This window comes from Rhinoraja longicauda, chromosome 9 (assembly GCF_053455715.1).
Source record: "Rhinoraja longicauda isolate Sanriku21f chromosome 9, sRhiLon1.1, whole genome shotgun sequence".
NCBI lineage: Eukaryota > Metazoa > Chordata > Chondrichthyes > Rajiformes > Arhynchobatidae > Rhinoraja > Rhinoraja longicauda.
Window position 1 is genome coordinate 55491763 of NC_135961.1, and position 26806 is coordinate 55518568.

General features: G+C 39.4%; 1 protein-coding gene across 2 annotated transcripts in view; it reads left to right on the forward strand.

Annotated features, from left to right (window-relative positions):
• The window catches only part of stxbp5a (syntaxin binding protein 5a (tomosyn)), a 188598-nt gene that overhangs the window by 81883 nt on the left and 79909 nt on the right, over positions 1-26806 (forward strand). For both annotated transcript variants that reach the window (XM_078405529.1, XM_078405530.1), the window contains exons 8-15: positions 3851-3974; positions 5751-5829; positions 12561-12715; positions 19390-19462; positions 20826-20973; positions 21746-21813; positions 23496-23536; positions 26463-26683. In XM_078405529.1, the coding sequence (XP_078261655.1) occupies positions 3851-3974; positions 5751-5829; positions 12561-12715; positions 19390-19462; positions 20826-20973; positions 21746-21813; positions 23496-23536; positions 26463-26683 (909 nt within the window). The remainder of the gene's footprint in view (positions 1-3850; positions 3975-5750; positions 5830-12560; positions 12716-19389; positions 19463-20825; positions 20974-21745; positions 21814-23495; positions 23537-26462; positions 26684-26806) is intronic.

Genomic DNA, 26806 nt, shown 5'->3' on the forward strand with positions numbered 1-26806 from the left:
GGTCAAAGTCAGCATGGATTTATGAAGTGAAAATCATGCTTGACTAATCTTTTGGAATTTTTTGAGGATGTAACAAGTAGAATGGATAAGGGAGAGCCAGTGGATGTGGTGTATCTGGACTTTCAAAAAGCCTTTGACAAGGTCCCACAGGAGATTATTGTGCAAAATTAGCGCACATGGTATTGGGGGTAGGGTATTGACATGGATAGAGAACTGGTTGGCAGACAGGAAGCAAAGAGTAGGAATTAACTGTTTTCATGAGTTAAATTTTGAATTTTCAGAATGGCAAGCAGTGACTAGTGGGGTGCCGCAAGGCTCGGTGCTGGGACCCCCGTCGTTTACAATATATATCAACGATTTAGATGAGGGAATTAAATGTAACATCTCTAAGTTTACGAATGACACAAAGCTGGGTGGCAGTGTGAGTTGCGAGGAGGATGCAATGAGGCTGCAGGATGACTTGGATAGGTTGGGTGAGTGGGCAGAAGCATGGCAGATGCAGTATAATGTAAATAAATGTGAGGTTATCCACTTTGGTGGCAAGAACAGGAAGGCAGATTATTATCTGAATTATGTCAAATTGGGGAAACGGGAGGTGCAACGAGACTTGGTGTGCTTGTACATCAGTCATTGAAAGTAAACATGCAGGTACAGCAGGCAGTGAAGAAAGCCAATGGCATGTTGGCCATCATTGCAAGAGGATTTGAGTTTAGGAGCAAGGAGGTCTTACTGCAGTTGTACAGGGCCCTGGTGAGACCGCACCTGGAGTATTGTGTGCAATTTTGGTCTCTTAATTTGAGGAAGGACATTATTGCTATTGAGGGAGTGCAGTATAGGTTCACCAGGTTAATTTCCGGGATGGCGGGACTGACATACGATAAAAGAATGGGTTGACTGGATGTATGCGCTGGAATTTAGTAGGATGAGAGGGGATCTTATAGAAACATATAAAATTCTTAGAGGATTGGACAGGATAGATGCAGGAAAAATGGTCCCGATGTTGGGCGAGTCCAGAACCAGGGGTCACAGTTTAAGAATAAGGTGGTAGGCCATTTAGGACTTTAGATGAGGAAATACTTTTTCACCCAGAAAGTTGTGCTGGCTCAAAGTGTCGAATGGCCTACTCAAGCACCTATTTTCTATATTTCTATGTTATATCTCAGCAATGAGCAGGTTGTTTGTGTGCATTAATGGCAGGAGAGTTGTTATTGATGATCCACGAGAAGCAGAGGCTCACAAGACCAAAAGGTCTCCTCTAACTGTAGACATGATATGAAATGATCTTAGATAAATGAAAAAGAAAAATACACAGGAACTACCAGGTACCTACCTGTTCCTGTAATCTGACCATTAAACTCGAAAGAAAATTCACCTAAAATAATATATATTTTTTCTTTTTTTGCAAAGCTAAAAGTTCACACTTGTTTCTCAGCAACAGTGATGGTGGACCTCCCTACTTTGCATTTATTTTATAAAGTGCCTGAATGAGCACGTGAAGAAGTGTAAACTAGATGGTACAGACAGATAGGACTACTCCAAGTACCCACATTTTGATCAGCATGGATGCAGTGGGTTGAATAATTTATTTCTGTGCCTTAGGTTTCTCTGGTTCTAGACTCTATCGGACACCTTGTGCACAATAACTTGCCTCTGCTGCATTTTAACAGACCAAAACATCCCAAGACAGGAGTGTATACAGACTGAACACACTGTTTGCACTTAGCCATAGAAACATAGAAAATAGGTGCAGGAGTAGGCCATTCGGCCCTTTGGGCCAGCACCGTCATTCAATATGATCATGGCTGATCATTTAAAATCAGTATCCCGTTCCTGCTTTCTCCCCATAGCCCTTGATTCTGTTAACCATAAGAGCTGTATCTAACTCTCTCTTGAATACATCCAGTGAATTGACCTCCACTACCTTCTGTGGCAGAGAATTCCACAGATTCACAACGCTCTGAGTGAAAAAGTTTTTCCTCATCTCAGTCGTAAAAGGCCTACCCCTTATTCTTAAACTGTGACCCCTGGTTCTGGACTCCCCCAACATGTTTCTATAAGATCCCCTCTCATCCTTCTAAATTCCAGAGAATATAAGCCCAGTTGATCCATTCATTTATCATATCATTCCTGCCATCCCAGGAATTAGCCTGGTGAACCTACGCTGCACTCCCTCAATAGCAAGAATGTACATCCTCAAATTTGGAGACCAAAACGGCACACAATACTCCAGGTGTGGTCTCACCAGGACCCTGTACATCTGCAGTAGGACCTCCTTGCTCTTATACTCAAATCCTCTTGCTATGAAGGCCAACATGTGATTGCTTTCTTCACTACCTGCTGCACCTTCATGCTTACTTTCAGTGACTGATGTACAAGGACACCAAGGTCTTATTGCACCTCCCCTTTTCATAATCTGACACCATTCAGATAATGTGTAAGAAGGAACTGCAGATTCTGGTTTAAACCGAAGATAGACACAAAAAGCTGGTGTAACTCAGCGGGCCAGCAGCATCTCTGGAGAGAAGGAATGGGTGATGTTTCGGGTCGAGACCCTTCTTCGGAAGAGAGTCTGAAGAAGGGTCTCAATCCGAAACGTCATCCATTCCTACCATTCAGATAATAATCTGCCTCCTTGTTCTTGCCACCAAAGTTGATAACCTCATATTTATCCACATTATACTGCATCTGCCCATTCACCCAACCTATCCAAGTTACCCTGTAGACTCATAGCATCCTCCTCGTAGCTCACACTGACACCCAGCTTTGTGTCATCCGCAAACTTGGTGATGTTACATTTAATTCCTTTGTCTAAATCGTTAATATATATTGTAAGTAGCTGGGGTCCCAGCACTGAGCCTTGCGGCACCCCATTAGTCACTGCCTGCCATTCTGAAAAGGACTAGTTAATTCCTACTCTTGAAAAGGACTCGTTAATTCCTATTCTAGCCATGGCCATGTAAGGTAATGTTGGGGCAGATGATCTAAAGTCGATTTCAGTATATGTTGTATGATTAAAAAAAGGCACAAAGCACTGGAGTAACTCTGGTCAGGCAGCAGATCATGGATTGGTGATGTTTTGAGTTCAAGACCCTTCTTTAGGGTTGTGTGGTCCCATATATCAATTGTGTTTCTGTCAGTAACTGTCACATGCTGCTCAATTAGTCTTATCAAGAGTGTTTTATTGTCATATGTCCCAGATAGAACAATGAAATTCTTAATTGCTGCAGCACAACAGAATATGTAAACGTAGTACACTGTAAACAATATGATAAACGAGAGAGAAAATAAAATCAGTGTGTATATATACACATACTCACAAGTACACACACACTATATATATATATATATATACACATACTCAAAAAACAAATAATAGTAGTGCAATAATAATATGAATAGTCTATTGTAGCTCAGAGCTTTTTGAGGTTGCAGTGTTTCATAGCCCGATGGCTGTAGGGAAGAAGCTGTTCCTGAACCTGGACGTTACAGTTTTCAGGCTCCTGTACCTTCTTCCTGATGGCAGGGGTAAAATGGATGTGTGGCCAGGATGGTGTGGGTCTCTGATGATGCTGGCGGCCTTTTTGAGGCAGGGACTCCGATAAATCCCTTCAATGATGGGGAGGTCAGTGCCGGTGATGGACTGGACAGTGTTCACCATTTTTTGCAGCCTTTTCCTCTGCTGGACGTCCAAGTTGCAACCTAAGCATCAGTTTTATTATTGGTGTTCAGCATTATTCATTGCATATTTAGTTACTATTGTTGCATTTTCAATGCTAGTTGTGATTCTCATGATTCTTCCACACTAATTCTATTGCAATAAATTGTACTAGTACAAATGTCTTTTGAGCAGGCTATCCATTCCGTGGCTTGGCATCATGAAGGAAAACAATTTGTTTGTAGCCATTCAGATGGCAGCCTTACTGTCTGGAATGTAAGATCTCCCATTAAACCTGCACAGATTATTACACCACACGGTAAGTGCCTGTTGTATGTTACTCGATTCATTCAGAGTTTTTGTCTGGAGTTTCAGTTTCAAGAAATCCTTCCTTAAATTCTCCTTACTTCATCTATTTCGTTAGTTCTATCTAGTTTTAAAAAAAAAAGGGGACAAAAAGTATTGGAGACAATATAATAATAATTGACAATATTATCAATTTAAAAATGTATGACTGTAAAGATGTACCTATCTCCAATAAAAAATTTATCTCAAAAAAAAAAAAAAAAAATTCTCCATGAAGGTTAAAAGTCAGTCCTTATTGCAAAGGCAGAGACGCTTCAACTTGGTTATCGGTTAACTTTTTACTGTTACTGTACTGATTAACTGCTATTTGCTTTTTCATGCTCAGCCTTGTAATAGTTTCCAATTTATTGTGTCTGTAACTTTGCATAGCATTTGATTATCTAAATAGTAATCTAGATGAGTATATTTCTTTTTCTTCAAGAGCCTAAATATTAGTTGTTTTGAAAAAATGACTTGGTGAAGTTTGCAGACAACAGTAAAATTGGTGGAATTGCGCTTAATGAGGAAGGCTGTCAAAGGATACAGGGGGGATATAAATCACTCGTGGGCAGAGAAATAGAAAATGATGATCAATCCGAGCTTGGGGTGTTGCGTTTTGAAAGGTTACATGTAAGAGGAAAGTACAGAGTTTATGGCAAGGCCATTAACAACATTGATGTACGGATGGATCTTGGGGGGGAAATCCATAGCTCCCTGAAAGTGGCAACACAAATCGTTCGAGTGGTGAAGGAGGCTTATGATATGCTTGTTTTCATTGGGCAGGCATTGAGTGTGAGAGTCAGAAAGTCATGTTGTAGCTTTATATAACTTTGGTTTGGCCACTTTTGGTGTTTTGCATGTAATTCTTGTTGCTCCATTACAGGAAGGATTTGGAGACTTCAGAGCGGGTGCAGAAGATGTTTACCAGGATGCTGCCTGGATTAGAGGGTATTAGCTATTTGGAAGCTTGGACAAACGTGGATTGTTTTTTCTTCAGTGTCAAAAGCTGTAGGGAGATCTGATAGAAGTAATGTAAAATTCTAGGGTAGCCAGTCAGAACCTTTTTCCTAGGGTGGAAATACCAAAGACTAGAAGGCATAGCTTTTGGATCCAATGGGGTAAGCTTGTTTACAGAAAGAATAGTGGGTACCTGGAACTTGCTGCCATTGGTGGTAGTGGTGGAAGCAGATAGTGATGTTTTTCAAGCTTTTAGAGAGACGCGTGAATGTGCAGGGAATGGAAAGACGCGAATCAACTGTAGACGGAAGAGATCAGTTTAATTTGGCATAATGTTCGGCGCAGATATCGTGGGCCAAAGGGCCTGTTCCTGTCCTCTGCTCTTCTATGAATATGTCAATTCCTTGACTGCAGTTCTGTTGGCCTGGCCCTGTAAAAGCATTCATGCTATTTGGCAGATGGCTTCAAAAGGATTTAGCTATCTAGACGCACATGAATGGAATGAGCTGATTCCTTTTTTCTGATGGATTAGATGAGATTCGTTCAATTTCCATTTGCTAATCTCTGCTTAAAGATAGTTCTTTGAGGTTTTTGCACAAAAAAATGGGTAGCTTCTTGGAGTACATTATTTCTCAGCAAAGAACAGTTACCAAGTACTCCTTTGCATTAATTACACTGTTGTATGACATTTTGTTCTGCACGTTCTTGAGCAATGTGTTTTCCTTGTGCATGTTAATTTTGGGGAGCAGACTGAACTAATCAACTCTCCATTTAATTAAAACTTTGCTTTCAGCAAAGCAGCCAAAGGATGGAAAGAAGCCAGAGTCCTGCAAACCCATCCTGAAAGTGGAATATAGAACATGTAAATCTGGGTATGTGTTAATATTGCTCTTCATTCTATCAATACTTTGAGTTGTTATTGCAGATGACAAAGATCTCCTATTTATTTCCCTGACTATTTTCTGAGTTTTGTCAGCAACCTATTCAACAATAACAAAGACACCAAACGCCTATTGCTTCTAGTCTTTGGAAATGCTCTTGCCAAAGATTCATGGCAAAACTTTTCAGCGTTTAATGCAAAATATTACATTGCGGTTTACATTTGTGTAAACCGGTTAACTGACAAATAGTAACTTAAAATAAAGGAAAAAGCTGCAGATGCAGCAAATCTGTAATGTAATTAAATGTTGCAAACAATCAGGAGGGCAGGCAGCATCCATGGAAGGAGAAGCAGTTAATGTTTTAGGTCCTGGACTCGAGATCAGAACTGGTCTGAATGACCAGTAACTACTTGCCCCACATTTTTCTCGTTGCCATCCTTTTACATAGAGAAGGAGAGAGCATGGGGTGCGTGTAAAGCTTAAATGTCATCTTAATATAAAATCTAATCAACCAGAGATCAATTTAAGATGGTGTGCAATTTAGCCTGTATCCGCATTGGAGGTCAGAGTATTTTGGACGGTTCATATACAGTTAAATAGAAGTGCCTCATTGTTGCAGGATTAGCTTAAACTCGGATATGATTAGTGGATTGGTGTTCCTTATTTGTGCTATGAACATATGGATGTCCTCCAGAGATGTTATCTGACCTGCTGTGTTACTCCAGCACTGTGTCTTTTTTTGTAAAACAGCATCTGCGGTTCTTTAGTCTATATGGATGATGTAATTGACTCTGTGCCTGAAATGACATTTTGCATGCGAATTCTGACTGCTAAGAAATTGGCAATAAATTTGCAACACTTTGGGGTGTTCTTTCTGATGCTATTGCAAAGTCATACATGCCTCTTGGTAGTATTCTGTTTGGCTGAAGTTGCTGATGGTTGAATGGTAAATGCCACCTTGTGGGATTGGTCTTGGGAACCAGTATGATTAACATATTCTTCAAATTGAATTAGCAGTTTGGTGGTAATTTGTGGGTGTGATGACTAATGTGTCTAAACCATTACAAATTGTGCAAACATTGCAAGTTATTTAAATTAAGCACATGCTTAATGTCTTGTGTAGGATTTTGGGATTTTTAAAATCTAGCGAGGACAAATATACAGCTCTTTTATCAGCAATGATTCATCATCAAAAAGTTGAGTTATGGATGGTGATGAAGAAAAAGGTTGGGAACAAATTGTTGTATGAATAATAATAAAAGCAAGAAATACTCATCAGGCATGCACTATGTATGGAGAGTGAAAGGTTGGGCAATTTTGTTAATTGCCCTTTAATTAGAATTGATAAAAATTATTAACCCGAGATATGTAATCTGTCTTGGTTTTATAAAAGTATTCCCTGATCGTCTTGAATATTTACTGTGGTTTTTTTCCAGATTTCCAGCATCTGTCCTGTTTTGCTTTTGCATTGGTGCACAATCAGTTTTTGTTAATTTGTTTTGGGTATCATTTCACATTATTAATGATGAATTCTCAAAATCAAAAGAATTCTATTAAATTTTGATCAGGTTCCAACTCTAGAAAATTTTAGGATTTTTAAAAAAACGGGCTGTAGAAAAATATAATTTGGGAATTTTAGGGATTTAAGTATGTGGAAAAAAAACTATTGTCCATCAGAAATCTGAGAATATAGAAAAGAGGTGGTCCTCTGAGCTTGTCAAAAATAAGACTGTCAAAAGGTGCATCTGACAGCAGATCGAGACTCTTCTCTGCCATGCGAAAGATGATCATTATCAGATGTATAATGGAAAGCTAATGGAAGAGAAATGCAATAATGTACCACAACTCATGGGTTGAATGGTTATTTCAGATTTTTATATGTTAGCTGTCAAAACTGGTGCAGGATCCAAGACTCCTTTGCTTTCAATAGAGAATGCAGGGCTTTGTGGAAAGGGATAAAGAAAGAACAAGTTTATAAAGTTATTTTACTTCAGTTCAACATTAATAATTCATGTTTTATGTTGCTTTCAAAATGTATATTTCAATTCCTTGAAGGTCATTTAACACAATTTTTATAGCTGGGGTTGAGGTTTTGCTGGCTATTAAAGAAACATTTTGAAACATGGGGTCTCTTCACCATGCTATAGGAGTTCCTGCTGGCCCTTTGTTCATATAACTGCAATTTTAGATGTTTGGGGTGGTGAGGGGGAGGGAGATAATAAGATTGACCCTTCTGTAACTGCAACAGATGGATATGAGCAGACTGAATGGTGATTCCAGATGGATGGGCATACTAAAAATTTAATCCCAACAATTTAGTATTGACATATTTCTGAGCAAGTTGAAATTAGTGACATGGACTGGAGGAGATAGTGGGGGGTCATCAAAACAGACGACAGAAAGGCCATGTTGAGGGTTTTGGGGGATAATTTACGCAAGATGGCCAGTGTTAACACAGGAATGTAAAAAATAGAGACAAGAGTAGGCAATGTGGTCACTTGAGTGGAATGCCGTTCAGTAAGGTCAAGTTTCTTCCATTCCGTTTTTCTGCTTGACTCCTGAACCCCTCATTTCTTGTCGGATTTTCCCTAAATATATTCAATGACTGAGCATTCACAGCTTTCTAAGGCAGTGAATTCCAAAGTTTCACAATCTCCTGGGATAAAATTTCCTCTTATTTTAGTTCTAAATGGCTGACCCCTTATCCTAATTTTCTGGACCTTGGTTTTATACACTCTGGAGGAATCTGCCTTGCAGTATCTACTATGTCAATCCTCCTCAAAAGCCTCTATGTCTCAATGAAAAGTTCTCATTTTATAAAATTCCAATGCAGTCTAATTTTCACCCTAACAATAATCTGCTGAATCTGTACAGCACTGATTCGTAGCCAAGTATATCCTCCTGATATGAAGTTTTGTTAAAAGTCTGAATGTACGTGGCTGCATGTTTGGCTGTAAAACTCTCTCAGTTTGTGGTGACCTTGGCAAGAATTGTGACAAAGCAGAAGCAGTTGGGGTGGTGCTTACTGGATATTAAACAAATTGTCACATGCTGAGTTATAACAAATTGTATCAGAACATCTTGAGCAATTTGACATTAAGTTGCCCACCTTGAATAGATTGATGAAGTTCTCAATCCTGAACTAAATCTCTTTAATATTGGACAGTGGAAACAAGGCCAAGGAAACAACTTTATGGCACTCTAGCGGTGTCTGTTTGAGGAGTGACTTTGTAAGTAGTGTAGAGGAACTTGTGACAACATCATCAGTATTATTTTATGTAGTCTAATCTAATACACGCCAGCACTTAGTACTCTGCTCCAACATGTTATCGCTGTAAGCTCTTTGAATTCTAGGGTGTTGGCGCAGTGTGAACTCTGAGGTAATTCGTGCTGTTGTGTACCATTTAATGAAAGGGATGGGATGTGGCTAAGACTCGCTAACTTTTTTTGAAAATTAAGAATAAGCAATAAAAAAATTAAATTCACTTGATCAGGACATCAACTCTATTGTACAGAACTACAATTTATCGGCCTGAATGTTTAACATGCATTCTCCAGCAAAGCAGATTATTGCTTAGCATAATGATTGCAGCCCATTGTGTTTCGCTATATTAGACAATAGACAATAGGTGCAGGAGTAGGCCATTCGGCTCTTCGAGCCAGCACTACCATCCAATGTGATCATAGTTGATCATTCTCAATCAGTTCCCCATACCCCCTAACTCCGCTATCCTTAAGAGCTCTATCTAGCTCTCTCTTGAATGCATTCAGAGAATTGGCCTCCACTGCCTTCTGAGGCAGAGAATTCCACAGATTTACAACTCTCTGACTGAAAAAGTTTTTCCTCGTATCCATTCTAAATGGCCTACCCCTTATTCTTAAACTGTGGCCCCTGGTTCTGGACTCCCCCAACATTGGGGACATGTTTCCTGCCTCTAACGTGTCCAACCCCTTAATAATCTTATATGTTTCGATAAGATCCCCTCTCATCCTTCTAAATGCCAGTGTATACAAGCCTAGACGCTCCAGTCTTTCAACATATGACAGTCCCTCCATTCCGGGAATTAACCTAGTAAACCTACGCTGCACACCCTCAATAGCAAGAATATCCTTCCTCAAATTTGGAGATCAAAACTGCACACAGTACTCCAGGTGCGGTCTCACTAGGGCCCTGTACAACTGCAGAAGGACCTCTTTGCTCCTATACTCAACTCCTCTTGTTATGAAGGCCAACATTCCATTGGCTTTCTTCACTGCCTGCTGTACCTGCAAGCTTCCTTTCAGTGACTGATACACTAGGACACCCAGATCTCATTGAACGTCCCCTTTTCCTAACTTGACACCATTCAGATAATAATCTGCCTTCCTATTCTTACCACCAAAGTGGATAACCTCACACTTATCCACATTAAACTGCATCTGCCATGCATCTGCCCACTCACACAACCTGTCCAAGTCACCCTGCAACCTCATAGCATCTTCCTCACAGTTCACACTGCCACCCAGCTTTGTATCATCTGCAAATTTGCTAATGGTACTTTTAATCCCTTCATCCAAGTCATTAATATATATTGTAAATAACTGCGGTCCCAGCACCGAGCCTTGCGGTACCCCACTAGTCACTGTCTGCCATTCTGAAAGGGGCCCATTTATTCCCACTCTTTGCTTTCTGTCTGCCAACCAATTTTCTATCCATGTCAGTACCCTACCCCCAATACCATGTGCTCTAATTTTGGCCACTAATCTCCTAAGTGGGACCTTGTCGAAGGCTTTCTGAAAGTCAAGGTACACTCCATCCACTGGCTCTCCCCTGTCAATTTTCCTAGTTACATCCTCACAAAATTCCAGAAGATTAGTCAAGCATGATTTCCCCTTCGTAAATTTGAGGAAGGACATTATTGCTATTGAGGGAGTGCAGTATAGGTTTACCAGGTTAATTCCCGGGATGGCGGGACTGACATATGATGAAATAATGGGTCAACTGGGCTTGTATTCACTGGAATTTACAAGAATGAGCGGGGATCTTATAGAAACATATAAAATTCTTAAAGGATTAGCCAGGCTAGATGCAGAGAAAATGTTTCCGATGTTGGGGGAGTCCAGAACCAGGGGGCACAGTTTAAGAACAAGGGGTAGGCCATGTAGGACTGAGATGAGGAAAAACATCTTCATCCAGAGAGTTGTGAATCTGTGGAATTCTCTGCCATAGAAGTTAGTGGAGGCCAATCACTGGATGTTTTCAAGAGAGAGTTAGATTTAACTCTTAGGCCTAAAGGAATCAAGGGATATGGGGAGAAAGCAGGAACGGGATACTGATTTTAGATGATCAGCCATGATCATATTGAATGGTGGTGCTGCCTCAAAGAACTGAATGGCCTACTCTTGCACCTATTTTTCTATGTTTCTGTCTACTTATAACTTAAAATAGAACTATTTCCACTTACCACAACTTTGTCTTTAACTTCTTTCTGCTGCTTTCCCCTTTCCCCTCTCTGATTTCCTCGGGTTTTCTTTCTTCCATTTTTCCCACCACTTCCACTCCCCAAAAAAGACTGTACTGGAGTGACTCAGCAGGATGGTTATCTGTGGAGAACATGGAAAGGCTTCCTCAGTCTGACCCGAAACGTCACCTATCCATGTTCTCCAGAAATGCTGCCAGACCCACTGAGTTACTCCAACATTTTGTTTTTTTGGTAATTCCAACATCTGCAATTCCTTGTTACTTCCATCCCCACTCTCACTTGGATTTAAGACATCCTTTGTGTTTGAGGACAAAAATTTAATGGATTCAACCAGTCTGCGTGGAAACTGTTGACTGCTATTATTTTGAGTTTTTCCATGCACACTCTAGAATACTCCAAACTAATGATATGGTTTCATTTCACACCTAAGAGTATTAAATATATCAATATATGCCTCTCAACTTTTCATTTTAAATATTCCTTTTTCTGAGGTGGCTTGTATTTGATCAAGCACACTGTTTAAATATCTTCCACTTTTAGTAGTCCTTTATACGGTCACCAGATCCTTTTGATGTTGAATGGCATGCTGGATGGACCAGGAAGTAAATTTTCACTGACTTCTGAACTGCCTGTCTGACTGGGCTTACCCCAACACAGAATGTGTTGCACATTGAACCTTTGTTTTAAGAACACTAGCATTTGTTCTCTTATGACAGATTACTCTGTTTACTTATAAGTTACAGCTAAATTACACTTTCTAAAAAATGGAAAGCATCCGTTTCCTTCCAGCCACTCATGAAAGCCAATAAGTATATTTTGGAACATAATTTAGAGGGTTTGTTTACTTAACGTTTTTTGTATCAAAGGCTAATCTTATATATGGGATATTACATTGTGTAGGAAAGAACTGCAGATGCTAGTTTAATTCGAAGGTAGACAAAATGCTGGAGTAACTCAGACTGAAAAAGGGTCTCAACCCGAAACGTCACCCATTCCTTCTCTCCAGAGCTGCTGCCTCGCCTGCTGAGTTACTCCAGCATTCTGTGTCGACCTTGGGATATTACATTGTTATATTCCAAGTGTCATTTCTATATTTGATTTCTATATAGTATGGTTTGAAAGATGATCTTCCAGCAGTCGTGACGTGCTTATAGCAATGAAATGTTAGTTTGGAATGTGATTTTTTTAACCCTACTATAGCATAACCAGATCATAAACATTTACATAATTCCAACTAATATTTATATTTATTGTTTCCAGAGAGCCTTTCATCATTTTTTCAGGGGGACTGTCCTATGATACTGTAGGTAGAAGACCATGCTTGACAGTGATGCACGGGAAAAGCACTGCAGTACTTGAAATGGACTATCCAATTGTTGACTTTCTCACCCTTTGTGAAACGCCATATCCAAGTGGTAAGTTTGCTTTGTAACCTGGTTTGCATCAAATGTGACAGCTTTATATTCTGTACTGCCAGATTCTGAAGTTCACACCAGTAAAAACCATTCAAAAGTGTTTTTTTTTCATTAAAAAAATTGCATGAGAATCTGCAAGGGGCAGCTGACTCTAATGAGAGAAATTCTCTTGTAAGTTATTCACAAATAGAGTAAAGGACATGCATTTCACAAATTCATAAGTCAATAGGAACAAAATTAGGCTATTCTGCACATCAAGTCTACGCTGCCATTCAATCATGGTTGATCAACCTTTCCCTCTTAACCGCTTTCTCCTGCCTTCTTCCCATAACCCTTGCGGTCTTACCAATCAAGAATCTGTCAATCTCCGACTTAAAAATAGTCAATGATGACCTCCACAGTAGTCCATGCCAATGAATTCCAAAGATTCACCACCCTCTGACTAAAGAAATTCTTCCTCATCTCCTTTCTATAGGTACGTCCTTTTATTCAGAGGCTGTGTCCTCTAGTCCTTGACTCTCTCACTAGTGGAAACATCCTCTCCACATCCATTCTATCCAGGCCTTTCACTATTCGGTAAGTTTCAATGAAGTCCCCCCTCAACCTTCTAAACTCCAGTGAGTGCAGGGCCAGTGCCATCAAACGCTCATCATATATTAACCCACTCATTCCCCAGATCATTCTTCTATTTCTCCCATGCCTTTCAAAATCTCAGGATATCACAAAGCTTTCTACAACTAGTGAATACTATTGATGTACAGCCACTTTATAATTTATTATAATATAGCAGTCATTTTTGATGGTAGCTGCAAGACCATGGAGAAAAATCAATAAATAAATAAATTGTATGATTTTATATCTTATGGGCAAGTTGGGTCAAGGGACCTGTTTCTACACTGTATGACTATATGGTTGTGGGATAAATATTGGCCAGGTCTGGTCAGAATGGAGAACTCCCATATTCTTTCCTTTAATAGGGTTAATTCATATTGTGATACTGCATGGAAATAAGTCCTGACATATCCAGACCAATCCTATTTACAGTACTCGGTCCATAGCCTTCTACACTTTGGCAATTCACATGCTCACCTTCGTGTTTCTTAAATATTGAGAATATGTGCCTCCATCATCCTTTCAGATCCGTTTTAGTATCTCTGGGTGAAAAAGTTTTAAAATATATATTTTCTAAATGTCACACCCCTTAGCCTGCGCCCTCTGAAGTAAGACTCCTATGCACCTAAGACAAAGTTTCCTGCAATTACCTTTATCTTTGCCCCTTGTAATTTTGTAAATTTCTATAAGGAACTCCAGCCATCTCTGCTCCAAGGAAAATAATATTTTCTCATAACTGAAACACACTATACCAAGCAATATCCTGCTGAAGCACTTCTATATACTCTCCAGTACTAATCACATCCTTCCTCCATAGTGTGACCAGAGAGAAAAGATGAGGTCTCGGTTTAACATTTCATCTGAAAAATTGAACCTTTGTGATCGTGGTTCTTGATCCATACTGCACTGGAGGCTCAGCTTGGAATATGTATACAAGCCTCTAGAGCGTGATTTGAACTCTTAATTCAAACTCTGTCATGAGAGCTTTCCAATTGAGTCATGGCTGATGTAATGAAATCTGGTAGCCTTGCTTGACATTGCTTACTTCAGCTGCAAATACATTTCAATTTCTCCCTTTTTTTAAACGTGAGCGAATGAGATCATGAAAAATGTTATTAAGCTACCAGTAGTAGTGCAGTAATTGTGTTATAGTAGAAATATCAACCAATGATAAACTTGAGAGCAAGATCTAAATCGGCTTTGCTATTTTACTGCACGGTGAACTTAAAGTGGTTATTTTTTTCTCAAAGCAAACATGCCTTTTGATGGGCTGATTGGAATCTATACCATGTTTGTCAGTTTTCTAGCCCTGATGCATGACCAAGGAAGATCTTTGGAGAACTGGTGTTTCACTGTGGTCTGTACACTTAGCAGTGTGGGTCATCTTCTTCAGTCATAGATGCACAGTGTTTAAATTTTGATTTCCTATCAATGACTAAATGGTTTGCTTTTTTTCAAAGAAGGATCTAGAATTTAATAAGTAGGGGAAAAAAACTGCAGATGCTGGTTTAAATCGAAGGTGACACAAAATGCTGGAGTAACTCAGCGGGTCAGGCAGCATCACTCCTGAGATGCTGCCTGACCCGCTGAGTTACTCTAGCATTTTGTATCTACCTAGAATTTAATAAGGTTATCTTAAGCTCCAGCAGCCCATTATCCTATGTTAGAAGATCTCCTCTCCGGGAGTTCTGCGAAACCCTCTCTCACTGTTTTCCTGCGATTCCTATGGCTGTCCTGCTCCTCAAACCACGTCATCACCCAGCCTTGCTACCACAAGCACGTGTTAATCATTGTCCATCTACCACTTGCCAGCTCTTGCCCTACCCCTTCCATTCATTTCTTTCTACCAACTATATCCTCCATCAGTACAAAGAAGGGTCCCCATCCGAAACATCAGCTATTCATATCTCTCCACGTATGCTGCCTGACCCACCGAGTTCCTCCACCAGTTCATTTTTTATTAACCAATATTAGTGATTTTCTGACGCCCTCAACCCAGGAGTATGAATGAGTATGAATAATTCCAATAGTTTGATCAGAAGCTCTCCTTGGGGGTTAGATATGACAGTACATTTGAGAACAGTCCAATGCAGCCTGACAGTTGCCAAGCAGGGGTTTCTGTTTATTGGCCTCTGAATTTCAGATGATTTTGTTTTTAGAGAGACTAGTGACTTTGAGATTGGACTGGGTATCATCCACTCTGATGTGGAATCTAATTTTAGCAGAAGGTATCACCCAGGGAGAGCAAAGGGAAGAGAAACAGGAATCGGCTGAGGTTAGATCTTTGTGGGGTCAACAGAGATAACTGTAGAAAGAGAAACAACAAATGATGTTTGATACCCTCATTACCCTACGTGATGGCGTAGACAAGATTTTGGGGGGAGGGGAGGGGTTGCAGGCCATGCAATCCCATCTGCTGAATAGCATCACAAAATTCGAGAAATATTCCAGAGTGGTGTGGTGCAATATCAGGCTGTAGACATGTCGTCAGAGGCAAAGAGTATTGATTATCACAATATTATTTGATTTGGACAAGATAAGAGTGATTTATTGTTTACTAGTGCAACAGGAAAAACCAGATTGGATGTTTCAGACTAGAGTTCTCAGCAAAATGAGCGTGGCGATAAGGAATTAAAAGGCAAGGAGATTGGAGATGGGCCTTTAGTTTGCAGTGACAGGATGTTCCTATTTGAACGGAGGAGCTATGAGTGCAGATTTAAAGGGGTGTGGTATGGAACTGACCAGGAGGAATCGTTGAAGATACTGGCTAATGTGGATACAGGGAAGGGAAATTGGTCATTCAAAATGGACAGGATTGCATTTACATTTTGCCATTCATAATATTTGGAGGTCCCAAAGTGCAATTTGCCAATGCAATAATTTTGTTGTATAATCAGTGTTGTAATATAGCAAATTTGCACAGCAAGTTCACACGAGTAGTCGTTTACTAAAGACAAGATAAGTTTGTGGTGGTGTTGAAAGAGGAATAAATATTGGCCAGGACTCCACTGATAACTACTACTCCTTTCAACTTGAGGGAACAGATGGTCCTTCAGTTTAACATCTCATCCGAAAGATGGCATTTGCGACTTCAGTATTGTCAACCTTGACTTCTGTCTCTGCGCTCAAGGTAGAGGGAATAGAATATGTGTTCATGACTGGGATGGCCCTAGTAAGGGATGATGAAAGAGAAACTAGAGAAACTAGGCCATTCAGGGCTTGGGTGGAGAGGAATCAGAAAAAAATAGCTTAACCAGATAAATTGAAGCAAGAGAAAAAAAAGTTATTTCCTAAACAATAAAGACAACTGGATAGTTTCAGTCTTAACTCATTGCCTTTGTTGAAGAGGTTATGCAGGCAGCTCAGAGAAAGTTGGCATGATATTTAAGAGGGTCACAGAGATGAGAATTTTAAAACAAAAAGGACAAAACAAGGTGAAATGTTCAAAGGAAGGGAAAATGTCAGATGAGGTCATAAGTAATAGGAGCAGAATTTGGCCATTCGGCCAATCACGTCTACTCCGCTATTTAATCATGGATGATCTATCTCTCCCACCTAACCCCATTCTCCTGCCTTCTCCCCATAACCCCTGACACCCGTAATAATCAAGAATCTATTTATCTCTGCTTTAAAAACATCCACTGACGGCCTCCACAGCCTTCTGTGGCAAAGAATTCCACAGATTCACCACCCTCTGACTAAAGAAATTCCTTATCTCGTTTCGAAAGGAACGTCCTTTAATTCTGAGGCTATAACCTCTAGTCCTAGACTCTCCCACTAATGGAAACATCCTCTCCACGTCCACTCTATCCAAGCCTTTCACTATTCGGTACATTTCAACGAGGTCCCCCATCATTCTTCTAAACTCCAGCGAGTACAGGCCCAGTGCCGTCAAATGCTCATCATAATTTAACACACTCATTCCTGGGATCATTCTTGGAAACCTCCTCTGGACCTTCTCCAGGGCCAGCATATCCTTCCTCAGATATGGTGCCCAAAATTGCTCACAATACGTCAAATGCGGCCTGACCAGTGCCTTATAGAGCCTGAGCATTACACCTCTGTTTTTGTATTCTAGCCCTCTGCAAAAAATGCTGGCATTGCATTTGCCTTCTTTTCTACCGATTCGGCTTGCAGAATTCCCTTTGCACCTCCGATTTCTGGATTCTCTCCCCATTTAGAAAATAGTCTGGATTCTCTCCCCATTTAGGAAATGAGCAAAGGAGTAGGGCATTGTGATGAGCACATTGCCTCTGTGGAGATCTTGGTGTGGTGAAGTGACAAAAGTTGCTGCTTTACAGCGAATGCAGCGCCGGAGACTCAGGTTCGATCCTGACTACGGGTGCTGCACTGTAAGGAGTTTGTACGTTCTCCCCGTGACCTGCGTGGGTTTTCTCCGAGATCTTCGGTTTCCTCCCACACTCCAAAGATGTAAAAATTGTCCCTAGTGGGTGTAGGATAGTGTTAATGTGCGAGGATCGCTGGGCGGCACGGACTTGGTGGGCCGAAAAGGCCTGTTTCCGGCTGTATATATATGATATGATATGATATGAAGATGTAAACATCATAAACATAAGCTTTCTGTGGAGATTGCAATAAAAAAAATCAAACACCTTTCTTTATGAAACAGCGAGTTCACAGGTATAGTGAAAGAAAACAATGAAATAAATGTGGCACAATGTCAGAATCAGGCAGGTGGTTGCATGTTTGGTTTGTTCGAGTAAAGGTCAAATTTCTACTGTCCATGCATTCCTACTGTATGCAGGATTGACAGTTCTTGAAAGATTCTGTGAATGCTAAAATAAAAGTATGAACCACAGGGATGCTTTTGAGCCCAGTAAAACATAAATTCGGGTACAATCTTGACTCTGGGTTATTCCTTGCTTCAGGATGCTGCAGTATTGCTTGATTCCTTTCATATGCTTATCCTATACTATTCTACGGATATCTATCCACTGCAAATGTTCGCCCTCTACTGCCATGACTGTGGATTTACGTTCACTTCTTCCATTTTCCTATGGTTTGAACTATCTAGCACTGCCTTTTTGGTGGTTACATTCTTGAAGTATATAATGCAGGAACCATTCGACTGCTATATTGCATGCGGTTACTCTTTGAACAGAAATATAATGTTCTGCCTATTCTTTTTAAATATGCTGTCCTAGATTTACTGGAAACCGAGTATGGTGCTCATCGTGCACTGCACTCAGATCAATAGGGTTTTACTATTACCGTCCCTTTGTAATGAACTTAAGACCATTTTACCACTTACCTTTTATTTTAATCCTACCAGGTTCAAGCTCTTGCTGCACACCGAGAAAATAACTGGACTGGCCTACTGGCTGGGCTCCATACCCCCTTTAGCTCTCTCAGTCCCAACATGATCCAAATCAGCTCATTCAAAGACTATTTAACGTGAGAAAGATGGTGACTTCAATGAAAATAGTATTTCATTCAGCACAGTAAAATATGAAAATAAATGCAGGTGCTTTTACCTTTGTTCTCCGTGGTCAGTGCCTTTTTTGTGTTTGGACAAAAAGGTGCTGGTACGCATACCAATTAAAAATTAAGCTCCATATATCAACAATTTTCTGCCATCAATATACCCCCTGCCCCCCTCTGTTTTGATTTTGTGACCAATTGTAATATAGCAAATGAATTATACCAATTTTGCGACTTATCTAATTTAATAAGCTAAAAAATATGTCGTATACTATGATGGAAGAATCAAACTTTTGTCTAAATTGTTGTCAGAAGCCATCTCAAATTTGTTCCTTTCTTTTGGTGTCTACAGTGGATCATCGTCCTGTAAACTGCTTAAACTGATTAGGGGCCTGACCACATAATTTAATAAATTAACTTTATTTTTTAAACTTTAGCGATCTTTTTAAAATATAACTGATAATTTAATATAGAGCAATGCAATAATTAAAAGAGTAAAAATGCGAAGGTCCAGTTTTTAACTTTTAAGAGTTGATTAATGCCCAATTTCTAGAAATTGGTTCACCAGTCACATTGTATGTTTCTGATCTGTTTGATTTTGTTTTTCATTTTTACTGCAGATTTTCAGGATCCATATGCAGTTGTTGTCCTTCTGGAAAAGGACTTGGTAGTCGTAGATCTTGGACAAAATGGGTAAGATTCCATTTGGTGTTGACTTCTGTTGTCATGATCATTTCTCTCTGGTCCATAAAATTGGAGTTTGGCATTTCATTTTAAAAAATAAATAAATTTGGAGGTACATAATTTGACAGGAGATGTGGCTAGTGATGTTCCATAAGCAATTGTTTAGGACCTGAGATTATTTGTCCGATGTAGATGATTTGGGTGATGATGGGATAGAAAGCCACTTTTTCAAGATTAGCAACAACACAAAAATAGGAAGCGTTGTCAGCAATGCAGCTGGAAGCGGTTTTTAATAACAAAATTAATAAATTGAAGGAGCAAAGTGAGCAAATGGATTTCATTTAGATCAAAAGTTTCACATTTGCCTACAAAAGGATAAAACTATTATTTCTAAATGGGGAATAAGCTAAAACCAATGGAGGATCAAAGGTACTAGGGGGTTCCAGACACCATTAAAATGTTGACATTTCTGAAAATAATGTCAAGATGACGTTCGAGGATGGCTAGGGTTAATCACACCTGTGAAAATTAAAGTACTACAAGATTTATTTGCATATTATTGCACAACCGAGAATTGTTTTCTATTAAAATTAAGCAAAGGTTCATGGGAATTTGGAGGGAAATGGAACTTAATGGAGGGAAATAGGCAGGTTGGGACCCTTCTTCACACTGATGGGGCAGAGGGGAATTAGTTACCAAAATAAGGTGGGCCAAGAACTGGTAAACAATAGGTGGATTCAGGTGGAGAGATTAATGACAGATGAGTCAGATGCGGGAGAGAAGGTTGGAGATGGTAACCAAGGCTGGAGGTGATAAGTAGAATTTAATGTTAAAGTTCATTGGTAGGGACTCCAGAACAAAGGGTCTTGATTGTCTAGTACTGACATTTATAAGACACTTCTATGTGTTTATGATGTAAAAAAAATTGCCTTAGCATGATAGGTTTGACATCACATTTCATGCGGCAATATGAATTTAATTTTCTCCCAATTCTTCAGTTAAGACCTGGATATTTTAAGTTGGCAGCCAATCAATGTGATAAGTGATGACAGTCCCCGAACGCCTCACTATAAAGTGTTAGAAATGTTAGAAAAAGTATTTTGTTTAACCATTAATTAGTGGAAGGCATGAAATACCTCAATCTGTGGGCAATCCATAAGCAAAAGGAACCCTTCTATCTTAACTAAGTGTTTGCAACATTCACTTTTCACACAGTTCAATATTTGAAATAAACTCAAATGAAAAGTTTTAAATTACAATTAACGGTGCCACATTATTTGTGCAAAGTAACTTTGGCATTTATTTTGAATGAAATACTCGCCACTGTTTCCTTTGAAGCTGGTTAATGCATGTTGATATTTTTGTCTTCCAGTTATCCTATATTTGAGAACCCTTACCCTTTGGATATTCACGAATCGCCTGTCACCTGCTGCGAATATTTTGCTGACTGCCCTGTTGACCTAATTCCTGCACTTTATTCTGTAGGGGCAAAGCAGAAGCGGCAAGGATACAGTAAAAAGGTTTCAAATTTGTCTTTTATTTCTAAATTTCTTCCATTTTAAATCTAAAAACATCATACTTTGTTCAACCATGCTCTTTCCTTGTATTTTAAATCATTTTAATGTTTACCTAAAATGTTCTTGGTATTGCAAGAGTAACGTGTCTCTAAGTATTCTATGCTTCTGCCAGTTTTGTGACGAGACCACCTATGAATGAATTTCTAAAATGGCTTCAGTCTAATTTGTAGTATATTTGTATGCAGACTTCCCCTCATAGTTCAGTGGTTTCATCCTAAATTGGTGTTTACGCATCTTCAACTTGGAGTGGTATTTGCTAAATTATTAAATTGATACTGATGTTACAAAGAAGGTATCAAGAGGAACAAGCATCTTAATGCATTTCTATCGTGACTGCATATATGCTTCCAGTATATTATTTGTATAAATCTGCAATGCAGCACTTTATCAAATAGGCTATATGACCTCATGAGTACAGCCTTCCACTGTTCTGTTTTAGTCTTAGCTATGTTCAATGTGACTTCTCTTCTTGACTGAGAGCTTGAGTACTGCGTTCCTCCTGTCATATATTCTGCTGTAGTTGTTGTTTTCTACTTCGAGATAGAAAGTGAATTGCAAAGATAAATCTTCCTGAAGATCCTGGTGAGGAATACAGCTATTTTGTTCAATTGTACTGTCCTAAATGATTGGATGAGTTTATAGTGTGTGATGAGAGTCTTGTTTTCAACAAGGAATTTATTATGCTGCCTACGTTTATTTTCATTATATGTTCTAGGAATGGCCTATCAATGGAGGTAATTGGGGTTTGGGTACCCAGAGTTACCCAGAGATAATTATTACAGGGTAAGTAGGCAACATTCAGACTTTTATCTCTATTCACTTTGAACCCTAGATTTTCTTTCATCTTATATTCATTTTGTTGGATACTATTCAGTTTTGAATACAAGGTGTATCACGTGCTATGAAAAGAAAACAGGCACTTGTGGGTGGTCTTTATTGTTAGAATTGAGAAATAAAATTAGATTTGAGTCTGTTGAATTATTTATATGTGACCTGTCGTATCCTGTAAATTGGTAGATATTAAATGTATGGAGCAAAGGCAGCAGGGTTTTAATGTGTGAAAGAAAGCATTCTCATTCATTTCTACATAGAAACATAGAAAATAGGTGCAGGAGGAGCGCATTCGCCCCTTCGAGCCAGCACCGCCATTCATTGTGATCATGGCTGATCGTCCCCAATCAATAACCCGTGCCTGCCTTCTCCCCATATCCCTTGATTCCACTAGCCCCCTAGAGCTCTATCTAACACTCTCTGAAAGGTCAATCGTTGGGCATGAATTAAAAATATTGATAATAATTGGCAATAGCTGGTTTGAAGTTTAAATCTTTTCTTATTGATTCCAAAAGCGAGTATATAAAAACAATGGGGTGCTTTAATAATTTCACTCATGGGGATGCAAGTAACTACAAACTGTTAAAGAAGTTAGCCTTCCTATTGAAGAAAATTAGATTTTGGAAATTTCATTTGTTTCTAAGTGTATGCAGAAAATCAACAGAACATTTATTGGTTTAGTGATGGACTAAAGAATTGGTTTAAAAATTCAAAGGAAGTGTGTGGCAAATGTATTTACTTCATTTAGCTGAATTGGGGTGAAGAGGGAGAGATATGGGGTTAAGAGGGAGATATATAGGGTTAAGAGGGAGAGATATGGGGTTAGGAGGGAGAGATAGATCATCCATGATTGAATGGCGAAGTAGACGATGGGCCAAATAGCCTAATTCTACCCCTATCACTTATGACCTAATTCTGCAGTAACTTGCCAAGCAAGGTGCTTGGTTTAGCATTTTGAGATAATTGAATGTATTTAGTGGGTAGCAGACAGAGGGAGAGAAAGAAAGTCGGACTGTCATAGTTTCCACCTCAGCCCAATAATTCTTTATAACTAGATCATGCCAGTTAACAAATGCTAGCCTTGGTCTGTATCATCGAAGATTGAGTCTTTGACCAATACCCCTTTTTGACTCCTTTTGTACTCCCAGCAGTCTCTAGCATTTGTTCTCTGGCATGTTGTTTTTTGGTGCAATCACCTCCATGTTATGGATGACAATAATGTAAAATTGATGACCTGTTAGTATTTTGGGAGCATTATCAGAGCTTGTGTTGGGATCATTGATGTCACTTCAGAGAAACTGAAAAACAGCAATAAATATAGTCAGTCACATACACATTTTAAGAACAAATTAGAACAAAGACCTAACAGATCAAATAGCACTGCTGCATTGGCTTTCATTCCTTAGTTCCCAAATATTCATTTCAAATTAGGCTTATTTTTTCAATAATAATAACAAGAACTTGTGGAGCCAGGTTTGTCTGCAACAAATAGGTTGACGGGATTTTATGGTGTTTTGATAAATCAAGGCAATGTGCCTTCCATCCTCCTACTTGGATGAAAACCTTCAGCGGTAATGCGTGATCAAAATACTAAACTTTGTTTCTCTCCCCTTCCCCACCCCCTCCTCATTTAGGCATGCAGATGGATCACTGAAGTTCTGGGATGCTTCAGCTAGTAAGTTTCTTTCATTGACAGGCATATAATTAAACTCTCCAAGTCATTGATGCATTTATTTTTGCTATTATGAACATCAGAGATTGATATGATAGCATGTCATTGGTTAGAGATGTTACGTGGGCAAGTCGGGATTGTCTTCCGAGTTAAATTAATTGTGCAGATTGCAGTTGGATTATGGATTTTCCAGTCCACAATTTATTAATAACATAACTAAATTATTCAAAATGCATTGCATCTTAGTTGGTTTATTTTTTTCTTAGGTAATTTAACTTTCTCATAATACGGCAACAGCACTTCAGCACATTCAATCGTGAACGCGAGTGCATCTGTCTCCCTATAATTGTGTACGTTTCTCTTTAGCGTTTCAGTTTCTTCCCATATCCCTAAAACTTGTTGGTTAGTATAGTAGGTTAATTGGTTACTGTAATTGTGCAGGAGAATCACAATGGGTAAGATGGGCATGCGAGTGAAGGGGTTACAGGAAAATAAGTAGTGGGGGGGAAAGGGTCAATTGTATTGCTCAAAGCTAGCTAATTGTTGGATTTTTCCTTGTGTAATGTCTCACTTAAAATTTTAACTAGAGATTCAATCTGTCTCTATAGTTTGAGATTTAGCTAGATGTTTGGACCTCAACACCTGCCCAACACTTCCAATTCCATTTTTTTAAACAATTTGTCAATTGCACACAGGAGGCAGATTCTCTCCAGATTATGTTGTGGTTGGCACAGATGTGGTGGGTCAAAAGGCCTATTCCTGTGCTGAACCGTTCTATGTTCTATCTGATTTGAAACTTATCTGCATGCATATATCACATGGTAAGACCAAGAAGGAACATGAGAAAAATGGATTAAGTTGCTGTAGGCTTTTTAACTTTAGTTATCTTTTAATTTTGTGCCTCGAATTAATGTTGCAAGTGAGTCATCACTTAAATCCAATGGAGCTATTCTCGCCTATGGTTTAATTAAAACTCTATACGTGTAAAGTGATCATTTCAATATGTAAACTGCTATTTATTTCGCTGCCTTTCCTGCCTTTTGGAAGGTAACAGAATAGCACTTTATGCCATGAATTGGATTTAACCATCACTGTAATAGTATGTTGGATTCTGGTACAATTGCAAAATCCCAACTCCTGCACTCAGTGCCCTGACTGATGAAGGCGAGTGTGTCAAATGCCTTCTCCCGGTGATGCCACTTTCAGGGAACCAAGTACTTGTAATCCTGAGTCACTTTGTTCTACAACATTCCCCAGGGTTCTACCATTTACTGTGAAGGTCCTACCCTAGTTTAACTTCCCAAATGCCACACCTCATACTAACCTGAATTGATTCCACTGCCATTCCTTGACCCACTTACCTGACTGATCAAGATTCCTGTGTAATTATTGATAACTACCTTCACCGTCTACAATACCATCAATTTTGGTGTAATTTACAAACGAGTACATTCTCATCCAAATTATTTAAATAAATAATGAAGAACAGTTGTTCAAGCACAGATCCATGTGACACACCACAAATCACAGACCTGCATCCCAAAAAAAGCAGCCTTCCACGATCACCCTCTGCTTCCTGATATGGTCAATTATATATCCAATTAGCTAGCTCCAAAAACCTGAATCGCTGCCCCCTGCAACAGCTCATCATCTATACATGTATTGGACATCTTTCCATTTCTGCTTTTACAAGCCCTATCTTAACATTACTACCCGAGATCCTGCTTTTTAACCTCTTTCATAATTCCATGTATTCATTCACCTCCTCCCTTTTTCCAACTATGTCATTGGTACGAATGTGCACAGTAACTACTGCTCACCCTCCCTCTTGCAAATGTTTTACAACCTCTCAGAAACATCTTTGACTCTGGCACCCGGGAGGCACACACCATCCTGCTGCAGCCGCAGAATCTGCTGTCCCTCTAACCATTTAGACTTTTATCACTATCAATCTGTCTGACTCCACCCTTCCCTACTGACTGTCAGAGCCGATCATGCTGCCACATATCTGGCTGCTGCTTCCCTCTGAAAAGTCATCTCTCCATCTGTTGGCGGGAATGACCACAGGGGAACCCTACGCCATATATTTAACCCCCTATACCGTTCCTGGTGGTCACCCACTTGGACGGCACAGTGGTGCTGTTGCCTCACAGCGTCAGAAACCCGAGTTTGATCTTCACCTCGGGTGCTGTCTGTATTGGGTTTGCATGTTCTCCCTGGGACTGCATGGGTTTCCACCCTCATTTCAAAGACAGGTGGGTTTGTGGGTTAATTGGCCTCTGCAAATTACTCCCTGGAGATGAGAATGAAAACAGGCCCATCTGCCCACTCAGTGGGCAGAAGGGCCTGTTTTCATGCTCTGTTACACAACCTGCTGGAGGAGCATACCACTGCCCTAACTACCATCCTGACTACACTAAGTCTGAAGAGTAAAGTTAAAAGACCTTGCCTGTTCTTTCTTAAATCTCAACTCGGCCTTTTTTTGCCAAAAACCAATGCCTCAGCACTATTGCTCTGCACAGAACTTGGAACTTGCACACAGCTGTTCTTACAATTGCCACTCCATTAAAGCCACTCCCTTTTACTGGGGAAATCAACAAATTCTTATCTTAGCGGCTGCTTTTTAAATCTTTCGCACTTCTCTTAGCTCCACAGTTTCTTGGAAAACTCCATGATACTCCCTTTAGTTTTCATTAATAGCCATGAAGTATGGCCAAGGGGGAATAACATAAACATTTGTCTTTTGTGAGCAGCTAGCTATTGGTTCTTTGGTACTTTTTAGCTATGAAATGGTGGTGTTATCTGGAACCCAGTATATTACAGTTTGTCAGAGAGTAAGAGATTTATATGTAATCTATTTATTTTAAATTTGGGACAAAACTATCATGTTTTAATTTAATTTCCTTATTCTCCACACTTTTCTTGACAGTAACGTTACAAGTTTTGTATAAGATGAAGACATCCAAAGTATTTGAAAAATCTCGAAATAAGGAGGAAAAACCCTTGACAGATATAGTGGATGAAGATCCTTATGCCATCCAGATAATCTCATGGTGTCCTGAAAGCCGAATGCTTTGTGTGGCAGGAGTATCGGCCCACGTAATTGTTTACAAATTCAGCAAACAGGAAGTGACAACAGAAGTTATCCAGGTGTGACATCAATTATTATACTTGCACATATACTGTGATTTTAGTTAATATTTATAATGAACACATGAACATATGTAACTTGTCATAATTGTGATAATGAAGTTTTGAAATATATAATTAAAT